Source organism: Leucopleurus acutus (genome assembly GCF_964270905.1).
Source record: "Leucopleurus acutus genome assembly, chromosome: 10".
Lineage (NCBI taxonomy): Eukaryota > Metazoa > Chordata > Mammalia > Artiodactyla > Delphinidae > Leucopleurus > Leucopleurus acutus.
This window is the reverse complement of record NC_139153.1, coordinates 81,918,456-81,934,493: the sequence shown is the minus strand read 5'-3', so window position 1 is coordinate 81,934,493 and position 16,038 is coordinate 81,918,456. Positions and strand designations below refer to the sequence as shown.

Genomic DNA, 16,038 nt, shown 5'->3' with positions numbered 1-16,038 from the left:
CCTTCTAGACTCCGTGCTGGAGGGCTAGAAGCTGGAAGGCAAGCCCGGTACGTGGGTCAGGTCAGGGCGGCTTGCTCGGGCCTCATGGACCATGGCCTGAAGGACTCCCACGCTCTAAGAAAACCCTTCAGAATTTTGCAAACTACTTCAATCATAGTACAGTCCCGCCTACACCCTCCTGCCAAAGATTAAGTGTGGAGATGAGATTTGCCCTCGACTAGACCCTGCCCCACAGTAATCCCCTCACAGCCCTCCCCCTCCCCTGGAGGGTAACCACACCAGCCACACCTGTCCAGCCTGCTTCTCATCCTCTTTCTGCCCCTTGGACCCACATTCCCTCTGGCTGTGTGTGCTTTTCCGCCAACAGTCACCCAGTTTATTATAAACCCAACATTTATTGAGAACAAAGGAAACCGATTAGCACAGACACCCAACTTCAATTCATTAGACTTCAGCTGAGGGTGGGGAACAGGGGCGTGGCCAGCCCTGAAGTCACCCTCCCAGGGAGGAACCAGCTCTGGGAGAGAGGGGCTGTCAGACCTCCAGGGCCTGGCTGGGATCTAACTGAGGAATGTGCAAAGGGGTAGGGGGAGAGGAGACGGTAGCACCCCCAGGTGTGGGCAGCAAGTGGCGGAGCTGGCTGTCCAGGGCTTGGGGTGGGGGTCGTGGTCCTCTCTCAGGGGTTGACGGGGGGCAGGGAGCCGAGCTCAGGCAGCAGCTCGGGGTGGGGATCCAGGCGGGCCAGGCGGCTCTGCTCCAGGGCAATGGCCTCAGCTGAGTGCTTGCACTTCTCAGAGCCACACTGGCAGGTGAAATATTTGCTTTTGATGTCCCAGAAGCGGTCACCATAGTCAAACCTGTCAGAGAAGCACAAGAGGTCTGTGGGACCCAGACCCACTCCAAAGCATCCACCCCCATCTTCGGAGGGGCTCTAAGCCCTCCTCTGTCTAATGCACCTGCGGCACCAGCACTGCCTGGCAGCTTGTTAGAAGTGAAGATTCTTCAGGTCCCATCCCAAACCTACTGACTCAGAATCTGTGAGGCTCAGGACTCTGTTTACAGTGACATCGGACAAGCTCTGCTCTAATCCATGCCTGGAAACCAGGTACTCGCCAGCTGCCCGCTTTTGGTCCTGGGCTTGCTGGCCGAGCCGCGGGACGCCTCACCCCAGTTCCTCCCCGGCCCGGATGTCTCGGGAGCTGAAGAAGGCAATGCGTGGAAATCGCAGGTCTTGGTGCAGCATGAAGACCCGCACGGGGATGATGTTGGGGTCACACAAGTGGTTGATGAAGCGGCTGATGTTGCCGTAGTAACGGGCGTCGATGCAGTACACCTCTCCATCCTGATGGGAGGGCGTCATTCGTCACATCTACCACCACCCTGCTGGCTGGGCCAACCTCCCCACCCCCCTGACCACCCAGCCCCTCCTCCTCGGGTTTCCATCTGCTGACTGAGAGGAGGGCGGCAGAGGGGTCTCCTGCCCACCTTGTTGTCTAAGTCGAAGAGGTAAGAATCATCCTCTCTCACATCAGCCTCAGCATCGGAGATCAGCTCGCCGACATACCTGTTGGGCAGGGAGTGGTGGTTCTGGAGGTGAGCAGGCATTACCAGGAGCAGGCTCCAGGCCCTGTCTCTCCTCACGGCCCCAGGATTCCTCTTCCACTGTTTGTCAGCTGTCTGTGAATCTCACAGATCAGCACAGCTGGGACTGGGGTGGGCGACCCAAGGCACAGTGGGCCCCCAAGGATAGCAGACATCATCTGGGAGGGAGGGGGTGGGTGGCCCCCACCCTGAAGGGGGGTACAGGAGGAGGAACCTGGGGACACAGGCACATGAGGGTACACACAGGACACACTCCCGCCATTGGGGTCCCACCAGACAACTAGATCAACAGGCATGACCGACAGAGTGGGGCCAGGGATGAGCTGGAGAAGCAGTGGTGGGGAAGTTAGAGGGAGGGGCTCGAGCCACACCAGAGGATGACTCGGGTGAGCACGGCGGCACCCAGCCTCTGGGGTGAAGGGATCAGTATCTGTGGGCAGTCGGCCTGGGTGGGGAAATCTGTTCAGGCGTAGACACGGGGGTTTGTGGACTAGGGATCACCCAGCAGGTGGGGGCAACGCTGGGCTGAGGACAGGAGAGGGGTGAGGACAGCAGGGAGGGGACGGAGCCACAGGAGCTACGAAGAACTGGGGGTGAGCACACCCACGTTTGGAAAGTAGAGGGAGAGGAGCTGGTGAAGAGGAAGAATGGATGGGTCGCAGGTGAGGATGGTGTCATGGGAGCCAGAGCTGAGGGGGGTGGCAGGTGCCAGGAGAATGAGGACTGAGACACACGGGTCAGGGAGTGGGACTGCTGCGAGGCGGCATCAGCAGAGGGGTGAGGGTAAAGGCAGATGTGGACAGGGATGAGCAGTGAATGGATGATGGGGAAACTGAGGCCCAGGACGCAGGGGTCGCTTGCCTCAGTCAAATTGAGAGATGACATGCTGGAGGAAAAATGAATGGTCTCTTAAATAGGCAATTGGGGCTGGATGACTTTTTCTTTTTTTTTCGTCTTCTTTTTTTTAAGGCCAAAGGAGACCCAGATTACGTTTGAAGGCTATGGAGTAAAAGCCAGGGGAAGGAAGAGGTAACGGATACTGGGAAGAGAAAGAATTGATGGATGGAGAGGCCTGAGGCCCCTGATGAGGTGGACAGAAAGGCAGCTGTTATCACCTCCATTTTGCAGACAAGAAAAATGAGGCTCAGAGAGGTTGTGAACTTGGCCAAGGACACCCAGCTCTGTCTGTCTGTAAAACCGGGGCTTCCCGCCGTTGGGAAGGGCAGGGGAGAGGGAGTGTGAGGCTCGGAAACACACCGAAGGGGAGGGCAAGACGCGGGCACTGTGGTCTGGCCAGAGCGGAGGCTTGGGGATGGGGGTCAGAGGAGGCTGGCCGGAGTGGGGGCAGCAGGAAGAGCTGGGACCCATCAGGGAGGAGGGCAGAGAGGGAGGCCTGGGAGTCAGCCGTGGCCCTGCATCCAGCCCCACGCCCCCAGGAGCCAAAGTACCCCCTCCCCACCACTCACTCGCAAATGAAAGTCCCCTGGGGAATGGTCTGCAGGGCTCGGACCCCCCAGCCCATCTTGGCTGTGCGGTAGAGCTGCAGTCGCACCCTGGGGGTGGGAGAGAGGGTGATATTCAGTGGCGTGACCTGGAAGCGCCCCGAGGGAGAGAAGGGAGAAAGGGGAGCGAGGGGAGCTGAGGGGCTGGGCCTCACTTGATGCCACTCTGCACTACCCGGTTCTTGCAGTTTCTCCAGCAGGAGCACGCCTGGTTACACTCAAAAATCAGCGGGGGCTCGATCTTGTTAAATTCCTGGAGCAGCCGCCCGTCCTGGGGTTGAGGGAGGGGAGGACAGTGGTTTCTGTGTGGTGCCCACCTCAGCTGCCCAGGACTCCCAAGACTTCACAGAAAAATCCACTGCTGACCCCAACCCAGACACAGGGAGGACAGGCTGGGGGAGGCCACATATGCTCTTAGTTTATCCAACAGGAAACACGCAACCCTCGCCCTGTGTTTGCATATATCTGGGCCAGGCCCCTCTCTGTCCTGGCAACAGCCTAGGAATCCCAGGTCTCGCCCTGCCCTCTTTGCTGCTTCCCCCACAGGGTAGAAGGTGAGGGACAAGGTCCCAGAGAGTTGGTGTCAGAGGCCAGCTCCCCCAAAGGAGTGGATGAGTGTGTGTGCGGCCAGGGCGAGGGCACGTACCTTGTCATACCAGCAGCGAATGCTGAGCTGGCCACACAGGCAGTTGGAGCTGGAGCAGTCATCCACGCATGTGCAGTGCTGGGGCGGGAGGTAGGGTCAGCTCACCCCCCAGAATTGGCCTCGGCCCCTCAGCTTCCAGTGCTCCCTGCCCCACAACTGCTGTCCTTTCTCTAGGGTCCACCTTGTAGGACAGTGATGGTGATGGTCCCGGGATGAGGGGGAATCAAGATGTTGCTGATGGGGGTGTCTCTAGGGCCACCATGAGCCCATGTGATACCTTCACGTGTCCTAGAAAAAGGACGCCCTCCCTAGGTGGATGCAAGCCCACACCGGAGCTCCCTTTCAGTCCCACCACCTTGGCCAGGTGCCCTCGTTGGCCCACAGTGTGCCCAGCTGTACTTGGTGGCTCTGGGTGTCCCTTTGGGAGGAGGGCCCAGGGAGGGCCCTGCACTCACCTGTAGGTGGGTGATGTTGCGGTCGATGTTCATGGTGGACGTCTCGCAGTTCTCCGAGATGTACTTGTAATCCTCGGGGCAGGGCTCCCCGTCCACACCGTTGACACAGGGAATGGGCACGTTCTCATAGCCCCGAGCCACGTCCCTGGCAGGAGGGGAGATGGAGCTGGGTGGCTAGAGCATGGGGTGAGGACTCCCCTAGGTGGGGAGAGGGCTGGGTGAGGGAAGAGGGTGGTTCTGGGGGTTCACTGGGGCGTGGGGAGTAAGGTTCCCAGATCAAAGGCAGGACACTCAGTGAAATCTGAATTTCAGGGTATCAAGGAACAATTTTTCAGTACAGGTATGTCCCAAATACTGCATGGGACCCTCCTAACGTTAAAAAAGTATGCGCTGTTCACCCGAAATTCTAATTCAGCTGGATGGTCCCTGTTTTTATTTGGTGCATCTAGTTGACGTGTGCGTGTGGCAGGCGGATGGGGGCAGAGGGGGTCTGGGGGGCTCAGAGGATTCTAGGGGCCAGGGGAGGGGGCGGAGGTCGCTCCGGGTAAAGAGAGAGCCCAGGCTCACCGGCAGATGATCTTCTCAGTGCGGATGGCCCGATTTCCCACCCCGAGCCGCAGCTTGCGGTTGAGCTGGAGTGCAAACCACACGTCAGAACGCTCAGGGGTCAGGTCCCACGCCGTGTCCCCCTCCTTGTTCCGCAGCTCAGGGTTTGCCCCGCGTGACAGGAACAACCTGGGAGGGGACGGGAAGCCTGTGGGGTCCGGGGCTGTGAGAGCGGGCAGAGGAGTGTCCAGGTGGGGGAGGGGTGGAGACTCACAGCACGCAGTCGTGGTAGCTCTCCCGGGCTGCGATGTGTAGGGGCGTGTCCCCGTGGTAGTTGACAGCGTGGAGGTCACAGCGGGCATTCAGGAGAACCTCTGCGATGGCGGCGCTGCCGGTGAACGAGGCCCAGTGCAGGCAGATGTTCTCCTCCTGTGGAGGTGGCAGGGGGAGAGGTGTGAACCCAGCCGGCACATTGCTCAGGGGCGGGGGGGCTGAACCCACCTCCCGTAACCCGACCAAACTCTCACATTGTCTGTGAGGGTGACGTCGGCACCCCGTGTCAGCAGCATGCGGATCACCTCGATGTGCTTGTGCTCTGCGGCCCAGATGATGGGCGTCCACCCCCCACTGTCCTGTGGGTGGGGGGGGGGGAAGGAGGAGCGTGGAGAGGCAGCTCCAGCCCTGCTCACCCAAACAGATGGGGTCAAGAGCACAGGCTCCGGAGCCAGACTCACACTCAGAGTCCCACCACTCACAGGCTGTGGAACCCTGGGCAAATCATTTAACGGCTCTGGGTCTCAGTTTCCTCGTTTACAAGATGGGACTAGTAAATGTCTATTGCTCAAGGCCGCGAAGTGATTTTTCTCTTTTTAAAAAGTATGTATTTCCTTGGGACTTCCCTGGTGGCGCAGTGGTTAAGAATCCGCCTACCGATGCAGGGGACACAGGTTCGAGCCCTGGTCCAGGAAGATCCCACATGCCACGGAGCAACTGAGCCCGTGCGCCACAACTACTGAGCCTGCGCTCTACAGCCCGCAAGCCACAACTACTGAGGCCACGAGCCACAACTACTGCAGACCATGCGCCTAAAGCCCGTGCTCCGCAACAAAGAGAAGCCACCGTCATGAGAAGCCCGCACACCGCAACAAAGAGTAGCCCCCGCTCGCCGCAGCTAGGGAAAGCCCGTGTGCAGCAAAGAAGACCCAACACAGCCAATAAATAAATACATAAATAAATAAATTTAAAAAAATAAAAAATTAAAAGAAAAAAGAAAAAATACATTATTTCCTCTATCTGCCCACTCAAAAGTCCTAGAAGCAGGGACCCAACAACAATGACCACCCCTAGGTACACAAACTGTAGTCTCTAAAAAATATTTCCTATTTAAAGGAACCAGAGTTTCTTAGAGAAATGGTAGATCCTGAGTCGGGGGCAGGATAGGTGCTGAAAAGGATGCTCTCAAAGGCCACTGGGTCATTTCAAAAGTCACAGGAGCCTATGGCAAGGGGCTTCTTCTGGACAAGGGACAGAATAGAATAATTCAAAGATCAAGAAGGGCACCCCAATGTTCACTGCAGCGCTATTTACAACAGCCAGGACAAGGAAGCAACCTAAGTGCCCATCAACAGAGAAATAGATAAAGAAGATATGGCACAAAGATACAATTGAATATTACTCAGCCATAAAAAGGAACAAAATTGGGTCATTTGTAGAGACACGGATGGACCTAGAGAGTGTCATACAGAGTGGAGGAAATCAGAAAGAGAAAAACAAATATTGTATATTAACTCATATATGTGGAATCTAGAAAAATGGTATAGATGATCTTATTTGCAAAGCAGAAATAGAGACAGACGGAGAGAACAAATGTGTGGATACCAAGGGGAGGGTGGGAGGAACTGGGAGATTGGGATTGACACATATACGCTATTGATACTATGTATAAAATAGACAACTAATGAGGACATACTGCATAGCACAGGGAACCTAACACACTGTGGTGACCTAAATGGGAAGGAAATCCAAAAAAGACAGGATGTATGTGTATGTATAGCTGATTCATTTTGCTGTACGGTAGAAACTAACACAACATTGTAAAGCAACTATACTCCAATAAAAATTAATTAAATAAAAAACCCCAAAGATCAAGAAGAATGACACAGACTAAAACACCTCCAACACACGAAAAACTGACGTAGTAAGGAATCTCACTGGACAGTTCCAGAGATGAAGGCCGCAACTCATTTTGAAAAGTGATACGGATAAAAAAGAAAACAGAAGAGAATGAAGAGAAATACAAATGAAGGGGGAAAAAGAGACAGGGACAGACTGGAACAGTGTGAAATGCAGGGAAAGGGTCAGACGTCAGACGAGGGAGAAAGGGGACCTAAAGCCTGAGGCTGAGGCAAGGACCCCAGGGGGCTGGGCCGGAAGCCTGGCCGCTGACCTGGGCGTTGACGTCCACCTGTCCCGTGCCGAGCAGCAGGCTGACCATCTCCAGATTCCCAATTTTGGCTGCGTGGTGGAGGCAGGTGGAGCCGTCTTCCTCCTGAGGGCGATGCAGGCAGATGAGCCGGCTGGCTGGCACCTCAAGCCCAGGCCCTGAGCCCCGGCCCCGGCCTGCCCGGCCGCGCACCTTGCTGTAGACGCAGCCCCCGCGCTGCACCATGTAGCGAGCCACCTCCAGGTGGTTGTTCACCACGGCCTCCATCAGCGGCGTCCGCTGCTGCTTGTCCACAGCATTGATGTTCGCCCCAGCCTGCAAGGAGGGGGCACGCAGGCTGGCACCAGGGAGGGGCTGGGCAGGGGAGGGGGTCCTAGGGCTGGGCCCGCGCTGACCTGCAGCAGTACGTGGCAGATCTCCACAGAGCCCTTCTGGGCAGCCGCGTGCAGGGGCGTGCGCTTGCTCTGCTGGTCGCTCTGGAAGTTGGGGTCCAGGTTGTCCACTGCGGGGAGGGCCCGCCACACCGGGAGAGGGAGGGACAGGTGGTAAGCAAGCTAGGGGGCGGGTGGCACCTCCTCCAGGAAGGTTTCTCAGGGCCCCAACCTGAGTCAGGGGCCCTCCTGGGCCTTCTTTGTGCTCACCTGCACTGCAGCACGGCACTGATCAGGGTAAGAAGTTAAGAGCACCAGCTCTGCCTGAGTTCAAACGGCCCTGCCCCTGCCCCTTAGTACTGCTGTGCACTGGGCAAGGTAGTTAACCTCTCTGGGCCTCCGCTGGGAAGATTTAAGTGAGTGAACGTGCAAAGCACTCAGAACAGTCCCCAGTCCCCATCATCACAGGTTATTCCCCCACCACACGAAGTCCTTCAGGGCAAGGACGATGTCCCTCATTGCTGCCATCCTGGCCCCGAGTCCAGTGACTGGTACATAATCGGTGCTCAGGCAGGGTTTGCTGAACGAAGGAGTGATACTCACACAGCATCAGGATCACCTTCTGCAGCTCCCCCTGCTTCACGGACAGGTACAGCTGCCGGGGGTGGAAACGGAGTTTCTTCCGCCTGTCGTGGTGAGGGAGGGAGAGGGGGTTGACTCCCCAGATTCAAGCATCGGTCCCCACACCTGCAGCTCCACACTTCCAGCCCCAGTCCTAGCTGCTGTGCCCGAGGGAAACCCCTACTCACCTCTCTGACTCCTGGATGACCAGGGCCTTTTCCAGGGCCTCCCGGCCTGGGCCAGGTGGCAGCCCCACAGCTGAGAGGCAGCCCCCATTGGGCAGGGTTAGGGAGGGCCCCGAGCTGTCGATGGTGTCAGCCAGGGGGTCGCAGGGTGGACGCCGGGGCTCTCCCTGTCCTCGCATCCGGGCGCTGTGGGAGAAGGTGTGAACGTTCAGGGGAGACGGGGACTGGAGCAGGGAGCAGACAGAAGGGAAGGGCAAAGCCAGTACCTGGGCTGGGAAGTGTCCGCTCTCCCAGGGGCATCCTGGGCCAGGGGCGGGGGGGCAGGGGCTGCAGTGCCAGCCGGTGGGGTCACCCCATCCCCCCGGGGGATGGTCACCTCCTGGGCCTCAGATGCATCCTCCCCACAGTGGGGACAGAAGACCATCCCGTTCAGCTGGGACACACAGGCCTTGTGGAAGCGGTGGGCCACTCGGAAGTCGGGGTGACACTCCAGGAAGGTGCCCTGGGGGCAGGAAAACAATGTGGCCAGGCTCTGGGAGCCCCTACCCCCATGGGGCATGCTGCCTGTCTGCCCCACTGGTCACTCACCGCCGTGCAGAAGTAGCCACAGCCTGGGCAGCAGTGGTGTTTGACCATGCGGGCACGGTGGGTCTCACAGAGCACCATCAGTGCCACGCGGCTGGACGGTCTCATGGTCTCCCGCTTCAGGATTGCAGCGTTGCAGCCCGACAGCTGTGTGCAGTGAGGATGGGTGACAGGTGAGGCTGGGCTCTGGGGCTGGATGCCCTGTCACCTACCAGCCCAGAGGCCCACCTCTCCATCCACGCTCTCCGTGGCCATGCACTTGTGCCCCGCTCTCTCGCTGATGCGGTCTATCTTGGGTGCCTCCATGCGGCAGCTGCAGAGGGGCAACTCCTCAAACCCACGCTCTGTCTCCAGCGAAGATGTGTCATTGGACACCCCTTGGATGGAGGATAGAGGGAGCTGAGGGAGGCCCAGCCTCTCACCCACCGGGACCCCTCCTGGGGCCTCTCACCCCCGCCCTGACTTTCCCTCCGTGCTCCAGAACCCCCAAAGTCTGGCCACGGACACCCCAGCTCCAGCGGGGTTCCCCTCCTCCCCATTCCCTCCGGCCCCGAGGGCGCCCCCTAGTGGCTCCCTATCCCGGCAATTGGCAATTACCAGCGTGGTTGGGAGAGAGGGTCCCCTCGCTGGGCAGCTCCAGGGACCCCAGAGGGACCTCCATGTACTCACTGGGGCCTGAGGAGCCCACACCATTCACTCCTGACACAGAGACAGAGAGAGTGAGAGTGCGAGCTCACAGGTGCCTGGATGCGGGGGTACATGCGGGCGTGCATGCTGAGCGTGTGTGTGTGTGCATGCTCTCGGGACCGGGAGGGGGCTGCAGGAGGGGACCCCGAAACAGAGGAGCCTTCTCACCTCGTGGCTCCTTGGCCCTCGGAGGCTCCCGCTTCCGCCGTTTCCGTGATGGCTTCACCCACGGGCTGTCCTTCCGCCATTTCTTTTTGGCTTTGCGCCGGCCGCTGGAACCACTCTGGGGGGGGAGGAAGAGCGTTAAAGAGCCCGGCCCCCAGCCCATAAACGCCTCCTTTGAGGACTCAGACCGCTGTCCCCAAAGCCCCCACTCCTCCGGGGACGCCAGCCTCCAGTTCTACCCTGTCAGACTGATTGCCTGACTCTTCATCTTCCTCCTCCTCTTCCTCTTCCTCCTCCTCCTCTTCCTCCTCCTCCTCTTCCTCCTCCTCCTCTTCCTCTTCCTCACTCAGTTGTTCAGCCAGAGCTTCAACCTCAGACTGGAAGAGAGGTAAAGTGAGGCTGAAGAAACAGTGACCCCCAGGCCACAGCTGTCTGCTGGGGGGAACATGGGAGACAGGCAGAGCAGGACACATCCGACCCCCGGGACTCAGAGAATGAGGCGGGATCAAGAAAACAACAATTCTCCACGGATGGCTCCGCGGTGATGATGAGTGTGAACAGGAAAGGAAGGAAAGGGCTGGATACGGAGAGGAGGTGTAGCATATTATACTGTAATAAAAAATAAGGTGCTGGGGCTTCCCTGGTGGCGCAGTGGTTGAGAGCCCGCCTGCCGATGCAGGGGACACGGGTTCGTGCCCCGGTCTGGGAGGATCCCACATGCCGCGGAGCGGCTGGGCCCGTGAGCCATGGCCACTGAGCCTGCGTGTTCGGAGCCTGTGCTCCGCAACGGGAGAGGCCACAACAGTAAGACGCCCACGTACCGCAAAAAAATAAAAAAATAAATAAAAATTAAAAAAATAAGGTGCTATGGTGACATGCAACAACATGATGAATCTTTGCAACATAATAGTAAACAGGAAAAGAAAGGAATACGTTCTAGATAACACATGTATAGTAGGAGCCTCTTGATGAAGCTCATAAAGAGGCAAGACTGAATACACTAAATGAAAAACGAATTAGAGGGGCTTCCCTGGTGGTGCAGTGGTTAAGAATCTGCCTGCCAATGCAGGGGACATGGGTTCGAGCCCTGGTCCGGGAAGAAATCACATGCTGAGGAGCAACTAAGCCCGTGCGCCACAACTACTGAGCCCACGTACCACAACTACTGAAGCCCGTGCACCTAGAGCCCATGCTCTGCAAGAAGAGAAGCCTCTGCGATGAGAAGCCCATGCACTGCAACAAAGAGTAGCCCCCGCTCGCCGCAACTAGAGAAAGCCCACGCAACGAAGACCCAACACAGCCAAAGATTAAAAAAAAAAACAAAAAAAACTAGAAACGCTATAATGAAGTCAGGCTGATATCCCCTGAATCCACTGATCTTAACTTCACTAATAAAAGACCAAATGTTCCACGCCTGATGTGATGCAACATTGGGCAGAGAGTTATGTGTTAATCCCCACCCAAACAGCCAACTCCTAAATGTGAAGAATTCTGTAGGATAACCGACTTGGTTTCTTCAATAAATAAATGGCAAGTTTGTTTTTTTTTTTAAAATAGGGAACCTATACAACAAGAGAGACCTAAGAAAAATAATCAAATCAATGTATAGACCCCACTGAAACCTGACAGACGAAAACTCATTTATGAAACAACCGAGAAAATGTGAAGACTGACTGGTAGCAAGGTGATGGTGTTAAAGCATCATTTGTAGGGACTTCCCTGGTGGTCCAGTGGAAGGGCTCCCTGCTTCCACTGCAGGGGGCATGGGTTTGATCCCTGGCTGGGGAACTATGATCCCCACATACCGCACGGCGGAAAAAAAAAATTATTTGTAAATTTTTTAAAAACAGAAAGAGGTCTTATGTTTAGAGATACTTGTGGAAATATTTCTAGATAAAATGATATGGTATCTGCGATTTGCTCTGAAATAATCCAGTAAGTGTGGGTGTTGGGGAGGAAGAGATGAGTCAAGGTCAGCTGTGTATTGATAATCCTTAGAGCTGGGTGATGGCTACCCGGGGCTCACTATTCTATTCTTTTGTGTATATTTGAAAGTTTCCACGATAAAACGAATGAAAAGCAAAACAGGCAAGACTAAGCATTCTGCTGCATAGACAGACGTATATGTGAAATAAAACCAAACAAGGAGCAAAGGAATAAACAAACAAACAAACAACAAATAAACCATAAAATGGGATGTTAAACCCGAAGTCCAGGATGGTGATTTTCACTGTGGAGAGGGGCAAGGGGATGGTATGGGGCAGAGCACACGCTGGAAATAAGTTACAGACAGTATGGGGCAGTGAGTTAGTGGGTGTTCAGAAAAGGAAAGAGAGAAGAAAGTGGGGCAGGAAAGATTGGAGAGCGAGCCCTGGACGTGGGGGAGCACTGGCCGGGAGGGCGGCTGGCTCCCTCTCACCTTGCTGTCAGAGTCCACCCGCTCATCCACAGAGTAGGAATCGTAGTAGAGGCTGAAGTCATCCCCCACCACCGTTTCCCACTCCTCCAGGGACCCGGGGTCCCCCTTCTCCAGGGTCACTTCTCTCGAACCCCGTGCAGAACCCAACTCCTCTGACTAGAAAAAGATTTAAAGAAAAAAATTGAAGCTGCTGGCACTCCCTCACCAACACCCCATTTCCCTTGAGGGCGAGATGGAGCCCCAGCTCCTAGGATCCCTCAGAGCAGCCCCCCAGGCGGAGAGGCCCAGGCCCTGTTCCCTGCCTCTCCTGGCTCACCAGGCCACCTCCTGAGTTCAGCTTCCTCCTTTTGGCCACATCTGGAAAGAGAGAAAGGAGTGAGGTCCGTACTCTAAACCCTTAGCACAGGCCATAGCAAGCCGCAGGTAGGTGGGGGGTGGGACTGACCTGAGGTCACCTTCCCCAGCGAGTGCACGTCATCACTCATGCGGAAATGCTGCACTTCAGGGGGCCGCTTCTCAGGGACTGGGGGCTGGGGGCAGAGAGGGAGCACACTTAGGGTCAGGGAGCATCTGTGGTTCTGCCTGGATTAGCTTAGAGCCAAGCCCCAGGTCGGGGTGGGGTGGTGAGCCACACCCTCAAAAAATGCCATCTGAAGTTCTGCGCCAATAATAAGAATTGTGTCAAGCACATCCCACATCTAACACTGATGCCAAGAGTCCTAAAAACACTGTCATAAAGTTTCTGAGATTCTGGGGCTCTTGTCATTTCCCTCCTCCGATGTTTCTGTGGCCCTCAGCTCCTTCCCTGTAGAGATTCATAGTAAAACCTTTAAAACAGCAGGGGCAGTTTCAAAGAAGGGAGAAGTTCCCTTGGGGCCTGCTTTGAGGTAGAAAGGAAAAGTGGTTTGAAGTTTCTCTAGTCATTATTATAAGAGTAATTAAGACATTAACTACATAATTAACTCTTTAACATTAGTGTTTTCTACTCCCCTCTGCCTAAGAATGTAAACCCCAGGAAGATAGAAACCTGTCTGTTCCAGATTAAGCCCCAGTAGAGAAACTAACACACAGTAGCGCCTTGGTAAACATGTGAAGCAGTGACTGGAGAAGAAAACACCTGAAGGTAAATTGTAAAAAAGCAGCCCACAAGAGTTTTACGGTTAATTACCCTGTCTCTCCCGCCCCCGCAAACCTCCCCCTAAGCCTCACCTGTCCATTTCCTGGTTTGGACATGGTTTTCCTGGCTCGATGGACCTTGGGCTGCCCCTCCGGGCTGGCTGTGGCCGGAGGGGGTTCAGGCCCTGCTGCTGTTGCCCCCTGGGCCCCCGGCATACTCAGCAGCCTCATAGCCAAACTCTGGACTGATGGGGGTGATTTTCCGGCCCCTGTCATTGACATCTTGGCTCGGCTGGGACAAGCACCCCCCTTACTGGGGGAAGACGGGAATGACTTCGTGGCATGGCCTGAAAAACACAGGCAAGCAGGCAGGAGACAAGGTAAGAGGGAAGACAAAGTCAGAGAATGCCCGACCTCACCCCCAGGCTCCCTGGCCTCTCACCCATCAGGATGCGGCCCCCATGGAGGTCCCCATCTCCCTCGAGATTCTCGGGTTCATCCCCAATGAGTGGTGTGGCCCCTACAGGTGTGTCAGCCCCCTCATCGCCGACGGTGACCGTGACAGAGGCTGGGGATGAGGGACCAGCAGTCTCCAGGGAGTCGGGGTTGGCCTTGGGCAGGATCTCCTCACTACGAGGGGTGTCCCCCAAAGAGCCATGAACTGTAATGGAAGAGAAAAAGTTCAGGGCTAAGGGCTCAAGAGATCCTGTGCTGGCGGAGGTGAAGGTCCAATTGGGCCTGTTTCTGCTGCACTCACCTCTCTCGGTGGCTCCTCTGGGCTCCTTCTCCAGCACCAGCGCCCCCATCTCAGCGGGGGCCTCCCCCTGGGAGGGGACACAAGGGATAGGAGAGCTGGTCAGTCCCGTAGGAAGTTGAGGGGCCCAGGACGCCTGGGCCCTGGGAAGAGACAGGAGGCTCCGGGGCCTACCTCTTCCTCTATGGGGCCCCCCCCTTCCGCGGCCACGGCTGCCCGGAGGGGCCGCACGACCCCTCCCCCGGGCCCGCATCAGCCCCCTCCCTCTCGGTAGACCCCGCATCTCAGGGACCGAGAAGAGAGGAGGGGGAGGGGGCGGGGCCTCCGCACCCCGGCCCCGCCCCCTCCTCCCGGCTGCACGCGCCTCTCCCCCTTTGTCCCCCAGGCCGCGGGGACCCCGGGCACCAACCCCTCCAGCACCCGCTGTCCCCCAGCCCGGTGGACGGCCCCTCGTGCCCCTCGCGCGTGTTCCTGGGGCGCCGGCGCCCGCTGCCCACTCGGGGGCAGCCGGCAGCTGCACGCGCGCCTCGGTGCCCACTCCCCCCACCTCCCACCCCCTGGTCCCCTCATCCGCCCCCGGTGCTGGCCCTCCGGATTGCTGCAAGTCTCGCCCGGGCCCCCCGGCCCCGATGCACCCCCGGAGCATTGCACGGGCGCGCGCTTCCCCCGGGCGCGCGCGCGGGCATGCACCCGCCTCTCCCCCTCCCCTTCCGCACCTCGGCGGCCGCCGCCGCTGCAGCTCCCGCCGCCGCCGCCATCGCCGCTCGCGCTGGGGGCCGAGCCGGCGCGCGGCCGCCCCGGGTCACGTGGGCGAGTAGGAGGGCTAGGAGGAGCCTTAAAGGAGCCACTACGCATTTTCTGGCCATTTTCCCCGGAGGGCGGCCTCAGACATGGCAGTTCCTGTACTAAGCTGGGGGCTGCCGGGGAGAATTCCTGCCATTCCTGGCCTCAGCTTAGCTGGGAACCGAAGGCGAGGCACGCCTGGGTCCAGGTGTGGCTTCTCCATCTGCCACCTGGCTTTAGGTAACTAGCGGAGCGACTGAGCCTCCCGGCTCTCGGCACTGGCTGTATTTCCAGTCCTGCCCATGTGTGCTTCTCCCGCTTCTGGTTCCTTTCTAGCTTCTCGGTCACTAGATAGAAGACTCGGCCTCAGTTTTGGCCTTGCTTCTCTAACGAGCAAGAAGGGGGCGATGGGGACGCGCGGAGGACACCTTTACTCTTCGCTGGTTCTAGCATGCAGTTTCAAGTGTCCCCCGGAGCAGCGATCCCTTTTGAAAACCTGGGGCTAAATGTCTCTTCCATTTATGCCAGACATGTCACACCACCACATGCACTAGAGATCCAGGTAAGCCCCCAGAGGCCCGAGTCATTACTGTCTGGTAACACTCTAATAAGTAAACTTTTTTTGCCAAACACTTCACAAGCACAGCAGGCACTCCGTTGGTCATAGCCCAGCCGACAGTGGAAGTATAAGTGATATTACACCAGGACACACAACTTTGAAAGCAGTATTTAGAGTACCATCTCTTTAGGTATTTACATCTGGTCAAAGTTTGGAAAATGGCTGTATCTCACATGCGATATTTGACACAGGCAAGTGGATAGGGTATAGGGCATCTGAGGCCAATTCAAGGCCTTCTGGGAACTGTAGTTCTCTTCGGTTAAGAACTATTCCAGAGCTTTCTGGGAATTGTAGTCTTCTCCGCATCTTAACCCAGTAGTTTTTATCTTTCTTCAGGACAGGAACCCGTTCCCCAGACCAAAAACGCCCAAACTCAGGCTCCAGCTTACAATTTTGGTGGGCACAATGATCACGCCTACGCCCCATCCCTAGCCCTGATACCAAACTCAACTAGAGTAGGTCATTTGTTAACACCTCCGCCAAACAATCACGGAACACTTGGGCTGTGAGGTATCTGCCAGGAGTTGAGGATGCAGAAC

General features: G+C 57.0%; 1 protein-coding gene across 1 annotated transcript; it reads right to left on the bottom strand.

Moving 5' to 3' along the window:
* Nucleotides 1-501: 501 nt before the first annotated feature.
* On the bottom strand, nt 502-14,743 carry EHMT2 (euchromatic histone lysine methyltransferase 2; the record flags this gene model as incomplete). The annotated part of the gene is made up of 27 exons (XM_082848919.1): nt 502-857; nt 1,167-1,342; nt 1,486-1,564; nt 3,069-3,155; nt 3,260-3,375; nt 3,751-3,828; nt 4,206-4,350; nt 4,773-4,940; nt 5,026-5,180; nt 5,279-5,383; nt 7,198-7,299; nt 7,387-7,509; nt 7,590-7,696; nt 8,169-8,251; nt 8,375-8,557; nt 8,638-8,873; nt 8,960-9,103; nt 9,185-9,333; nt 9,554-9,655; nt 9,812-9,926; nt 10,048-10,185; nt 12,228-12,383; nt 12,544-12,584; nt 12,673-12,757; nt 13,437-13,690; nt 13,786-14,004; nt 14,101-14,743. The coding sequence occupies 27 exons, from the start codon at nt 14,741-14,743 to the stop codon at nt 677-679; spliced, it is 4,170 nt and encodes a 1,389-aa protein (XP_082705045.1). The 3' UTR covers nt 502-676.
* Between the last annotated feature and the right edge of the window lie 1,295 nt (nt 14,744-16,038).